Below are 13,492 nucleotides of genomic sequence, written 5' to 3' on the forward strand. Positions count from 1 at the left end.
TGCGGCACCAAAATTATGGAACTCCTTCCCCACAGGGTTGGCCAATTCTGTGTTGGGAGATTCCTGGAGATTTGAGGGATTGGGGAGGGAGTTAACACCCTTTCAAGGCAAGCATTTTCTCCAGGGGAACTGATCTGTGTAGTCTGGAGATGAGTTGTAATTCCAAGAGATCTCCAGGCCCCACCTGAAGACTGGCAGCCCGACTCCCTGGAATGTTCATTTGTCCCCTTCTATCACTGTTTTCTGCCAGTGGGTCAAGTGTTTCCTTTGGCATTGCCTCACTCCTTCTTGGCTTGTGTTGTAATTTGCTGTCTGCTTTTATATATGTAATTTAGCTCTGTTTTTAAATTGGTTTTCTGGTATATGTTATTATGCTGCTTTAGTCATTGGCGTTTTTGGTGGGTCTGATGGGGTAGAAAGGCAGGATATAGATGTTGTAAATAGATATAAATAATGAAATGGAGATCCAAAGTGGTAGAGTGCTCCTATGCTAAGTGCCTTGGGGACGTGGAATGTGGGAGCTCTTCTGACCCTCCCTCTCTATCACACTCCCAGTTTTTTCTTGTGGAAGTTGTCGTCAGCTCGGTTCCTTTTTGGTGGTCTCTTGGTTGTCCTGTTTTTTGAATGCCTTTTTTTTTTTTTTGAAGAGGTTGCCATGCAGGTTTTGTTGATATTACTATCAGGAAATGATCCTTTTAAAATCATAAGCTAAGCAGAAATGGATTTAAGGGGAGGAGGCTGAGAAGCCCAGAGGCCTTCTTTTGCAGGCCATGTTCCCTATTTCCAAGGCCCAAGCTAAACCACGCCTAAACAGACAGACATATCATTTATTCTGCAGTACACACCAGGGCAGGAGCTTCACCCCCAGCTGCAGAGCCCCTGAGCATGTGAAGAGACCAAGTTGTGTGACTGGGGCTCCCAAAGGGGAGGGATGTGCTTTGGGAAAGCTGCTGCCTCTGAGCCCCACAGCCATAGCATGGCAAGAGTAATGTTGCTTGACTTTGCAAGATCATTATACAGATTAACCTGGTTTTGTACGTGAAAGTGCTGTGTAGACGGGCAGTGTTTTCCTTTTGCCTGTGGTTAAATGGAAACTGCGGTGGCTCAAGTGGTTAAGACGCTGAACTGCAGGCTGTGGAAGGTCGGTAGTTCAGCAGTTTGAGACCCGAGTTGCCGCATGACGGAGTGAGCTCCCATCTCTAGTTCCAGCTCCTGCCAACCTAGCAGTTCGAAAGCAAGAAATTGCAAGTAGATAAATAGGTACCACTTCAGTGGGAAGGTAACAGTATTCTGTGCGCCTTGGTGTTTAGTCATGCTGGCCACATGACCACGGAAACGTCTTCGGACAGCGCTGGCTCTTCGGCTTTGAAATGGAGATGAGCACCGCAACCCTACAGTCGGACTCGACTGGCTTTCGAGCAAGGAAATCTTTACCTTTTAAATGGAAACCCACTCTCTCTTTTTTTAAAATTAATTTTATTTAATGTCTTCTCAAAGCACAATACAACCAATAACAAAAAGGCTCATAAAAATACATCGTTGGTTGGCAGCACGTGGAGAAACATCAAAAAAGTCACTTAAACACATCAGCAAAGGCTTCAGCAGCACAGTTGTCATAAGTATTTAAAATTGCTCTTGATATCCAAGCTAATGAAACAAAGAGGCAGCTGGATGAAAAGACTTGGCTGAACTTTACACAGTGACAACCAAACACAAAGTGCAGGGTGCGATAAACTATGTCCTTTAAAATGCAGCTTAATGGAAACCCACTCCCCTGCCTCTACCTGCCAGGTTGTGGTTCCGTTCCGCTCCTGGCACTCCGGCCTTCAGAAGAAGACACAAAATAGTTAATTGTGCATCCAAACTCCCAAGTAATCACACAAGGTAGCACTTTTGCTTTTAGGAAGCTAAAACCATCTCAAGTTTTGATACTTTACCTTTTCTTACTGAATGTTTTGGATTTTTAGCAGGCTTTTTTTGTTTGTTTGTTTGCCTTGTGCTGTTGATGTTCCATGTTCGAAGGTCATCCACAATGCTCTTCCAGCACACAGCTGGACAGATCTCATTGGCAAAAAAGCCTTAGACGATACAAGCCGGACATCGCTTCACCTGACCAATCAGTTTTCCAGTATATCAGCTGTTCTTTCTTGCTAAAACTGGAGGGCTGCCTTGGTGAACCCTTGTGAACTCTGCTGTGTGTGAAGGGGATGTGTTTTTGCTGACCTTGCTGCTTCTTGAAGACCCCACCATGTCCAGTGTGTTGCTAGGTGTTTGGAGGGCAAACGGAAGGCACTGCTGGGTGGAAGCTGCAGAGTGTAGGGAAGGTGAGCTGCTCCTTGGTGCTGATGGCTGTCCAGGAATCTGACTTGGCACAGGGCAGTGCTTGCTTTGCCAGTTTGCTCTGCCTGCTTGCTCTCATGTCCCAGCTTTCCACCAGGTTCTCGTCCAATCCTGTTTTCTCTGAAAAATGGAGATGAACCATTTCTAGTGTGGCATTCCATGATGGGAGGAGGGGTTTTCTGGCCAGCCCTAGCTGGTGGGTCCAAAGAAGAATGTCCTCTGACCCTTTCTTCTTTTACCTCTTGCTTAGCTTTCCGCTGGGAGCCCTTCGTACGAGACCTATTACAAACAGGCAAGTTTTTGAAGTTTCTCTCTCTCCCTCCTAACCACTTCAACACCTGATTTCCTCTCTGATTTGCTGGGTAGCAAATGCCTCTTGTGTGATCCCGTTGAGCGGTGGAAGCTGTTTGCGCCCTACCCCCTTCCGGCTCACCTTCAGTGTCGATGTTTGTCTCGCAGGTGGATCCAGCATGCGTCGGGAGAATTGGGGCCAGTGATGCTGCTTTGTTCCTTAAAAAATCCGGTCTTGCCGATGCCGTTCTTGGAAAAGTACGTTAGTTGTGTGCTTTGAAAGGGGTTGAGTGTTTCACATCGCCCAGTTTGTATGATTTGTCGAAGGGAGAAGAATTGTGTGTGGTGGCTTCTCTGCCCGGTATGTTGGGGTTGGTTGGATGAGAAGATTCTTTCTCTTGAACCTTACAGGTTGGTGCTGTCAGGTGCTTTGGCTCATTGGGGGGAAAGGTGCGGTATAAACCTTTTAAGTAAATGTGACGATTGTGATTCCCTCCCCCCAAAAAACCTTTATAATTGCCAGTGTAACTCCTGACGTTACGTTGCTTAATTAAGCTGTGCCCAAGTGACTTCCTAGAAGCTGCTACTCTGCCTTGTGCTCCTTAAGGGCAGCACAGCAACGCAGCCCACATGGAAGGTCCAGTTTGCCAGATTCTGGTGGTGGGGCTAAGAGAGGCCCTGCCCCAACAGGATTGCATGTCCTGGACAAGATGGACCCTCTGATGGGAGATTGGCAATTCCGTCTAGGTCTCCCCAGAAACGGGGGCATGAGGGATGGGTTGGCTGTAGGGAACTGACTGGGCATGTGCCTGGGTACAAAACAAAGTTAGTCGGCACATGCAGCAAGTTCACACAATGATGCTTTTCCTGGCAAGGTCCCTGCTTGGAGGAGGAAGGGACTTTTTAATGTCGGCTTATATTTTTGTATTTCCTTAGATATGGGATTTGGCAGATCCTGAGGGGAAAGGATTCCTAGACAAGCAGGTATGCAAGCACGATGTCTGGAAGAAGATAAAGCTGTGTTCTGCCATTTTACAACCCTGCCTCCTCTTGTGTTGTCCCCCACAATGCCAAATGCACATCTGAGAACGGCCCCTCTCTGGGAACATGTTTAAAACTGAGGCTCCCGTCTCCACAGCAAAGACATCGTTGGCCGCTCACTGAGGCAGAGAGCGCCTCTGGGCTGCACCTTGGCCAGCGCTTAGAGGCGGCTGAGTTACCAAGCAGCCCTCCATTCTTTCTGGAGTGGACGTTTCGCAGAAAGGGGTCTCCTGCTGGGTCAGACCAGTTTACTGCTTCTGACTGTGGACGTTCCCTTGAGTCACCATGGCTTGCAGCCCCTGATTGGTCTTTCCTTCCAGAATCTGACCTTTCCCCCTTTTAAAGCTGTCTGTGCTAGTTGCCATTGCTACATCTACTAGCAGTGATTTTAGCAGTTTAATTTAGTCTGTCCTGAATCAGTTGCCCATCACCCAGAATTCTAAGTTTTTTGGGGGGGGGGGGAGTGTTCCCTGTCCGCTTTCTCCTCCACATGCATGATTTTTGAAACGTCTGTGTGTATCCTCCTTCATTCATCTTTCCTCTGTACTGAGACATCCCAGACCCTTTAGGCTTCTTAAAAAGCTGCTCCAGTCCTTTAATCATCTAGGTTTCCACCTGCGCGTTTTCTGCTGCAGCTTTTAAAATACGATGACCAGACCTGTACATAGTATTCCAAATGAGGTTGTAACATAGACCTGTACTAGGGCATTACAGCATTGACCGTTTCAGTCCCATTCCCCTGCATGGATTTTGCCCTTTTCACCGTTGCCTCCCATTGAGTTGACATTTTCATCAGGCGATCTGCTGCAGTGCTCACATCTTTCCCTCTCAGCCTGGGCCAGTTAAAACCCCATCCACATAGGTTTAAAGATAGGGGATTTTTCTCCTCCTCCAGTGTGCGTGCAGCTCCTAGGAGCCACAGTGAGCTTCGTTTTCATTGTTGCTATCAGTCTGCAGAGATCCTCCTAGAGCTTGTCACAATCCACTTTTGTTTTCACGATCCTGAGTAATTTGGGGCTATCTGCAGCCATGGCCAGTACGCTACTCACTCCCAATCATTTATGAACAAATTAAATAGCACCCAATCCCAATACAGATCCCTGTGGTGCCCCACCGTTCACTTCCACTTGTGGCCGGACATGGCAGTTTATTCCTACTCTCTGCTTTGTGTCATTTAAACTATTTTTAGTCCATAAGAGAACTCTTCTTTTTATCCCATGACTACTATGCTTACTTGGGAGTCCTTGGTGAGGGACCTTGTTAAAAGCCTTTTGGAAGTCCAAGTGTATATGGTACCTGCTGGATCACCCTTATCCACATGCTTGTTAACCTGCTGAAAGAACTCCATGTGCTTAATGTACCTGGAACAGATGGTAGAAACAGCTTCAACTAATTTGCCTGGAACAGATGTTAGAGACTAACAGGCCCGTGTAGTTTCCTCAGTCTCCTTTGGACCCCTTTTTAATAATCAATGTAACATTTGTTACTTTCTAGTCTCCCCCCACCCCTGGTACAAAGACTGATTTTTCACAGCAAGTTATATATACTGGTTATAAGATCGACGTTTTCAAGTCTGCATGTCTTAAGGAGCTTCAGGTGTATGAGAGTAGAGAGACTTTTTCGTTTTTATTTTCCCGTTAATCTTAGGACTTAATTTCTTGCCCACCTCAATTTGAATCAGTTCTTCAGACATCCTTCCTGAAAACAGAAGCTCTGCTGTGGGTATCTGCCCTATATTCCCATGGTGAAGACATGTTGCAAAGAGTACATTCAGTTTCTCTGCCATCTTCTTTCATCGATCCTTTCGCTTCTTTGTCATCCAGCAGCCCAGCTGTCTCCGTGGCTGGTTGCCTGCTCCTGATGTATTTGAAGAAATGCTTATTCTTTCTCCTGGTGGGTCTCGGGTCCCATCTAGATTGTGTGCACGGAAGCATAACTTCCTTCCCTCTCCTGTCATGATGTTCCTGCGGGTCCTCCTTCCCTCAGGCACAGCATTTCGGGGGGCAGTTTGGGCTCTTTGGGGGAATCGCTCCCTTCTTGTGCATGCAGATCTTTTCCATGGGATGCAACCCAGTGTTTTTAGCAATCTGCTCCTCAAACTCACCTTTTCTTTCACTTATTGTCAGCTTACTGTTTTGTCAGAACCTCTGCTCCTTTCTGTTTACTTCCACTTTTTAAAGGAAGCCTTTTTGCCTTTCATGGTTTCCTTGACTTGGGTTAACCACAAGGCATACTTTTAGATTTGGTGGTACCTTTCCTGGTTTAAGGTATGCATACTATCTGGCCCTCAATTTTGTGTGGTTTTAAATACCTTGCAAGTACCTGGGAGCGGCTTGATTTTCTTGAGTCTCCTTTTGAGCTCCCTTCTGACTAGTCTTGTCCTTTCTGTAAAGTTCATAAGAATATAAGACGAGCCTTGCTGGATCAAACCAGCATCCTTTTTTCGTACAGTAGGCAACCAGTCACTCTGGAGGGTCAACGGATGGGGCACAGAGGCTGGTGCTGTCTCCTTGTTTCAGAGGTTTAGTCCCCCAAATATGGAGGTTCCCTTTAATCACTGTAGGTAGTATCCTGATCACATGTTAGTCCGTCAAGTTTAGTACTGTCCATTCAGACTGTCTCTCTGCAAACTATTGCCCAGTCTATAGGGGGTAGTTGAAACCACCCATTAATACAGTCCAACACATTCTGCGTTAGTTGCCTTGTTTATTTCCTTCTCCATGTTGAGATCAGCCTCATGGGTTTGGTCAGGTGGCTAGCAGTACACCCTCCACACACGCACACTCACTTTTAAGTAACCCTTAGGGCTTAGTAATCTCCCCCATGGTGACTCTGTGGAAGAATTTTATTTCTTAGGTTATTTGACTCTGTGTCCTCTTTGATATTTAGCTCCACCACCTCCAACATGTCCTTCCCTTTCCTATCTGTTGAGCATTGTCCTTTAGCACCTAGCTCTCCAGCTCCTTCGTCTTGGCTTGGAGGCTTCTAGCACTGTCCTAGAGATGTCCGTATCTCATTTCCCTCTCTGAGGATCCCCACCTCCACCCACTCTTAGGGTTCCTCACACAGCCTTCCTTTGCTGGCCTAGTCTAATTCTCAGGACCTGTACTGTCAGAGGAGGTTTGGGGGGGGGGGCACATGATTGTTCTCTTGAAGTCTTTGAAGGGCTGTCCCTTAGAGGAGGGCAGGGAGCTGTTCCTGTTGGCGGCAGAGGACAGGGCTCGCAATAATGGGATTACATTAAGGGCGGGAAGGTACTGGCTGGATCTTTTTCTACAGTAAGAGTAGTTCAGCAGTGGAATCAGCTACCTGGGGAGGTGGTGAGCTTCCCCTCACTGGCAGTCTTTAAGCAGCATCTGGACAAACACTTGTCTGGGATAGGCAATGATTCTGCATTGAGCAGGGAGTTGGACTAGATGGCCTGTATGGCCCCTTCCAGCTCTGTGATTCTATGATTCTATCCCTTAGAAGAAGAAGAAGAAGAGTAGAGATTGGATTGATACCCCACCCTTCACTACTCAAAGGAGTCTCAGAACGTCTTACAAACTCCTTTCCCTTCCCCTCCCCACAACAGGCACCCTGTGAGGTAGGTGGGGCTGAGAGAGCTCTGACAGAAACTGCTCTTTTTCAAGAACAGCTGTGCCAGAACTATGGCTTGCCCAAGGTCATCCAGCAGGTGCAAATTTAGAGATGAGTCATCCCAAACCAGAGGTTCCCCAGTTCCTGTCAGTTTCCCCCAGGAGTGAGTTTGCCACCGTTTTGATATTCAGCGCCTGGCTCCCTTTCAGTTCACGTGAAGCCCATCTCTTCCGGACAGGTTTGGCTTGTCCCAGAAAGTTCCCTGGTGCCTAGCAAATCCTTCCTCGCAGTACAGCTTTCTTATCCACTCGTTGATACCCCTGATTTGAGCCTGCCCAGCTGGCCTTGTATGTGGAACAGATCAAAATTCTGAGAAGGCTGCCTTTGAGGTCCCGGACTAATCTCCTGCCAAGTAATTTAGATTTCTCTCTTTAAATCGCTGGCTGTCTTTTGGCTTTGTCGACAGAAGGCTTGTGTCTCACTTCTTCACTGTCTCGCTCAGGGCTTCTTCATCGCATTGCGGCTCGTGGCCTGCGCACAGAGTGGCCATGATGTCAGCCTGAGCAGCCTAAATCTGGCTTTGCCACCTCCGAAATTTGTAAGTGTCTCTCTCTCTCTCTTTTTGGCTCTGTTTGTGAGGGGTGCAGCCCAGGTTTGTCTCCTGCAGCCATGTGACACGAGTGGCTGCAGCTGCTCGCAGGGACTGATGGGCCGGAGTGTTCTGTCTGTTTGCATTTCCAGCATGACAGTCCAAGCCCCTTGCAGATCTCTTCTTCATCGGACGCTCACTGGGCAGTCAGGGTAAGTTCCCAAGAGAACTACATTTCTGTGCGTGCCTCTGGAGTGGCTTCCTTGCTGGGCGCTGCTGTGGGACTTCTGTTGCTCACAGCAAAGGGGGATCCCTCTCCGTAGCTCAAGTTTTAACTGCATTGCAAGTGAAAATTGTTCATATATATATATATATATATATATATATATTTAATTTTAAGTTTTATGTTCTAATTAATTAATTAGTAGAAGTACCTGAGTGTGGTGGCTGCGCCATAAATAAATGAATGCCAGAAGAACATTCTGCACCTGATGACCAGTGTTTCCTCTAAACTGAGTTACTGTGAGCTAGCTTACGGTTTTTTTAGCTCACACATTTTTGTCTTAGCTCAGGAAGGGCGGCTCCAGAGCAAACCGATTTGTGCAGTAGCCAAATCGCTCGCTCACAGCTTTAATGCCAGTAGCTCACAAAGTAGAATTTTTGCTCACAAGACTCCACAGCTTAGAAGGAGCATTGCTGGTGACCTCAGGAGGAAACATTTTCCTGCCAGAGCACATTGTTGTGTTATTGTGGCACAATCTAACAAACACCTGTGGGGTTGAATCTGAGGGGCTAAACATCCTCCTCCTGGAACTTTGGACCTGCCATATAGTTTTATGATGTATGCCTAAGTCTGGTTGGCATTTATCCATTCCTTTAAAAATAAATCAATGGATCGTCTAGCTTTCACGGAAAACACTTGAGGTACAGTGTGCCCTTTCCAAGTGAGCTGTCTAGCTTACTTTTATTGAGTGCTGGGGGTGCGTGTGTGCACTCTTCTGGAGTTCTGTGGGCAGCTAGTTCTGTGGATCAATACATTTGACTTGGACTTCCTTGTCTTGTTTGTCTCCCAAGTTTGCAAAAAAGCTGCATTTGCTGGTGCTGTTTTCCTGGCACAGACCAAAGTGATTGTGATCCCCTTTAAAGCCCTAAATGAGGTCTTTAAAGGACTGCTTGTTTCCATATGAACCTGATAATCAGTTAAGATCTCTCAGAGGTGAGGGTAGGTTTCCCAGAGTCGGGGCCTTGTCTGAGGTAGCCCGTTGATGGTGCAAGTCCCTTCCTACAGATATTCTTCAGGCACTTAACAACTTAAGCCTTGGGTTAAAAGAAGAGTTTTCTTCACCCTGGTTTTTGGCTGCTTTGTTGGTACTGCAGTATCAGGGCAATCCTAAGAACACTTTCTTGTGAGGAAGCCCCCCACTGAATGGACCTGAATAAGATTCTTAGTAGACCTGCTTAGGAATGATCTCTTAAGTGTGCCTGGAGATCTCCTCTCATCCCTCACCATGTCTCTGGTTTAGTTATTGCATCTTTTTTAAATCTTGCCTAGGTCATTGTTTGTTTTGTGGATGGTCATCAACTGACTGCCAACTTTTTTTAATGATGTGTGTTTTATTCTTAGCTGGTTCAGAAGCTTTGAGCTGAGCGGCGCCCTGCAGAAAGAGAGAGAGAGAGAGAGTGTGTAACTCTCCAGTTGTAATCCAAGGGGAATAATTTTCTTATGAGGGTTTTATATAGGTTGACTTAAAAACTGGGCTCCAGGAAGATGCCTGCGCAAGCTCCTCTGAGCATTCACTCAGCTCAATTTTGAACTGATTCAGGCTGTTTCTTGCCCAACAGGTGGAAGAGAAAGCAAAGTTTGATGGCATTTTCGAAAGCCTTTTGCCTGTAAACGGTTTACTTTCGGGAGACAAAGTGAAGCCAGTGTTAATGAACTCTAAACTACCTCTTGATATCCTTGGAAGGGTAAGACAAGCTCCTATATTCTCTTTTGTACTGTCTGGTTTGAGCATGGTGTGGATCTAGAGCCTGTTTGGCGTTGTAGCTGGAAGAGTGTCGGATTGTAGCTGGACAGATCCGTGTTCAAACCCTGCCTCTGCCGTGAAGCTTACTGGGTGAATGTGATGCTTCTGCCCTGGCTCCCAACCAGTGTTCCCTCTAAGCTGAGTTAGTGTGAGCTAGCTCACAGTTTTTTAGCCTCCAGCTCACACATTTTTGTCTTAGCTCAGGAAGGATGGCTCCAGAGCAAACTAATTTATGCAGTAGCCAAATCGCTCGCTCACCACTTGAATGCCAGTGGCTCACAAAGTAGAATTTTTGCTCACAAGACTCCACAGCTTAGAGGGAGCATTGCTCCCAACCTGCCACCTTCATTCCTTGCTCAGGCAAACAGCCCTCCAGCAAGTGAGAGAGGCCCAGCCCTGCTCAAACACTGGAGGAGAGGGGAGTCATTTTGGTGAGGGGACCCACTTGCCCCAGCAGGAAAAAAAGCTAACCTACTTGAAACTTACAGATCCTAAGCAGATGATCTCCCCTTCTTGTTGGGAAATGTGTATGGTCATGCTTCCCCCATGGTCTCTCTCTCTCTCTCTCTCACACACACACACACACATGGAAGAGACAGCTCTTTTTCTGGGTCTCCCCCCATCCCCAGCATGTGTAAGAAGGTCTTAACCAATCTGGGCCTTGGGTTCTGGAAGCAACAACCCACCAGGATCAGCCAATCGAGACGTTGCTAATATATCAAAGAGATGTCATGTTGTCCAGAGTGGGGCAGTAAAAACTCTGGGTGGGAGGGTTTTCCTCCACTATCCCCAGTTTCAGTCCCATGTGGCTTGCGGAGTGGTGGTTTTCTCCCTGTGCTCATTAAAGAGTGCAGCAACTCCTTTTTTCTCTATGGTTTTGTTTTTACTTATTTATTTTTATTTATCATTTTGATTTGTGAATTGCTCTGTCCCTGAATACTCAGGGTTCTGAGCAATGAATAACAATGCTAAAATATATCAGAATAAATTCAAGATAAAACAGTGAAGTGATTTAAAATAAACAGTTTACAGATGGCATTGTTTAGGTCTCAGCTGCATCACGGCTTCCTATAAATACTGAAACAGAACTGGGAAGGGAAGGAGGGGGTCGATGGATGAAGGAAATGGAGTGCCAGCCACGATGGTACCCGTCACTGCCCTCAGCCGGAGCCCTGGCGGAACATCTGTGCTTTACAGGCCCTGCAGAACTTCATCAGATCCTCTTCTTATCTTCCCCTTATCTTGCCTCGGAGGCATGTTTTCAGAATCTCAAATTCAAAAGGGTTGAAAATTAAGAGCAAACAGACGGTGAGCTGTGGGTAATGGCTACCAACCACCACTGGTCGTAGCTGGCCCCCCCCCCCCCCCCCCCGCCCCACCCCTCCCCCCCCCAACTGCAGAAAAGCCAAGAGTTGTGAAGCCGCCTGAAGGGGAAGCGGAGAACAGTAGGCTGACTTGGGTAAATGACCATCAGAGAGGACAAAAAGAGAGCCATTTGTTCCTCAAGACTGAATTTGGAGTGCCAGTACCAAATTCCATTAGTGTTAATCACACAAGTCAACCTGACACCAGCAGGAGAAGAGAATTTGATGAAAACTCTCTGGAGAGCTTTAGTAGCATGCCAGATCCACTGGATCCTACTACTGTGTCAAAAACATTCAAACCAGAAACAGGCAGTGATCTTTCTGTGTTTGAAGCTTTGAAAAACGCCATTTATTCTGAAGTAGCTACATTGATATCTCCAAACAAAGCTCGCCCTCATATTCTAATTGAGCTTTTTCATGCACTTCAGGGGCTAAATTCAGACTATTTGAGACACAGAGCACTGTATAGGTTACAGGATATAGTAGCCAGGCATCCATCTGAAGCCAACACAAAAGCAGAATGTCCAAAACCTCTGAACTCAAAGGTGTGGTTAAGATCCAATTTAGAACTTACTCCCTGCGACAGACTTGCTACTACTGATGATGAGACATTAGTGAAGAGCTTTTACCCAGGAGGACCCTGCAGTGCATTAACCTGACGTTGTGTTCTCTTTAATGTTGATCAGAATACTGTTTTACGGTTTTCTTATTGTTTTCATATGTTAATGTTAATTGACTTGAAAGGGCAAACCACAGCCCACATCCCGTGTGCAGACCACATCAATGGGGATCCAGGGAAGGACCCCACGATTTGGTCTGGTGGGGGGTGTCATGATCTGGGCTGTGCCACCAGAGGCCTACTAGGCCCAGGGAGCTTGGCTACCAGTAGGTGAGGCTGGGCCTACAACTCCCAGAAGCCCCTAAGAGGTTTTGGAACCAAAATTGACCAATAGGAAAAGAGGAGGACTTGGAATAAAAGATCTGGAGCAGCAGGAAAAGCTGTTCTTCTTCCCAGAGGGCAGAGCCAGAAGGAAGGCTGCTGCAGGGAACATAAGAACATAAGAGATGCCAATGTTGGATCAGGCCAAAAGCCCATCCCGTCCAACACTCTGTATCACACAGTGGCCAGAAATACCAGTGCCATCAGGAGGTCCACCAGTGGGGCCAGGACATTAGAAGCCCTCCCACTGTTCACCCCCCCTCCAAGCACCAAGAAGACAGAGCATCACTTGCCCTAGAGCCCCTATCTATACCTTGTGGCTAATAGCCACTGATGGACCTCTGCTCCATATGGGAAGAGACCCTCATCCTGAGGGAAGGGTGAGTAGTCTAGTGCCACTTGGAATAGTGGGCTTTTTGTTGTTCAGTCGCACAGTCGAGTCCGACTCTTTGCGACCTCATGGACCAGATCAAGCCAGGCCTTCCTGTCTTCTGCCGTCCTCCGAAGTTTGCTCAATTTCATGTTTGTTGCATCTGTGACACTGTCTAACCATCTCATTCTTTGCTGTCCCCGTCTTCTTTGACCTTCAATCTTTCCCAGCATCAGGGTCTTCTCCAGTGAGTGCTCCCTTCTCATTTGGTGGCCAAAGTATTTGAGCTTCAGCTTCATTATCTGGCCTTCCAGGGAACAGTCAGGGTTGATTTCTTTTAGGATTGACTGATTTGATCTTCTTGCAGTCCAAGGGACTCTCAAGAGTCTCCTCCAGCACCATAGTTCAAAAGAATCTATTCTTCGGCACTCGGCCTTCCTTATAGTCCAACTCTCACAGCCATACATGACTACTGGGAATACCATTGCTTTGACCATGCGGACTTTTGTTGGCAGGGTGATGTCTCTACTTTTTATCATGCTGTTTAGGTTCGCCATCGCTTTCCTCCCAAGGAGCAGGCGTCTTTTAATTTCATGGCTGCTGTCACAGTCTGCGGTGATCTGGGCTCCCACTACTTCCACGACTCCCCCTTCTATTTGCCAAGGAGTGATGGGGCCGGATGCCATGATCTTAGTTTTTTTGATGTTGAGCTTCAAGCCCACTTTTGCGCTCTCCTCTTTTACTCTGAGCAAGAGGCTCTTTAGGTCCTCTTCACTTTCTGCCATTAGAGTGGTATCGTCTGCATATCTGAGGTTGTTGATCTTTTCCCCAGCAATCTTAATTCCGGTTTGTGATTCATCCAGGTCAACATTTCACATGATGTACTCTGCATATAAGTTAAATAAGCAAGGTGACAATATACATCCTTGTTGTACTCCTTTTCCTATGCTA

The 13,492-nt window shown here is 46.9% G+C and overlaps 1 protein-coding gene across 1 annotated transcript in view; it reads left to right on the forward strand.

Moving 5' to 3' along the window:
- The window catches only part of EPS15L1 (epidermal growth factor receptor pathway substrate 15-like 1), a 59,883-nt gene that overhangs the window by 2,160 nt on the left and 44,231 nt on the right, over window positions 1-13,492 (forward strand). Inside the window, exons 2-6 of the mRNA XM_015424652.1 lie at window positions 2,800-2,889; window positions 3,568-3,615; window positions 7,754-7,849; window positions 7,993-8,052; window positions 9,683-9,808. Of these exons, the coding sequence (XP_015280138.1) occupies window positions 2,800-2,889; window positions 3,568-3,615; window positions 7,754-7,849; window positions 7,993-8,052; window positions 9,683-9,808 (420 nt within the window). The remainder of the gene's footprint in view (window positions 1-2,799; window positions 2,890-3,567; window positions 3,616-7,753; window positions 7,850-7,992; window positions 8,053-9,682; window positions 9,809-13,492) is intronic.

This window comes from Gekko japonicus, unplaced genomic scaffold (assembly GCF_001447785.1).
Source record: "Gekko japonicus isolate JY-2015 unplaced genomic scaffold, Gekko_japonicus_V1.1 scaffold596, whole genome shotgun sequence".
Classification (NCBI taxonomy): Eukaryota; Metazoa; Chordata; class Lepidosauria; order Squamata; family Gekkonidae; genus Gekko; species Gekko japonicus.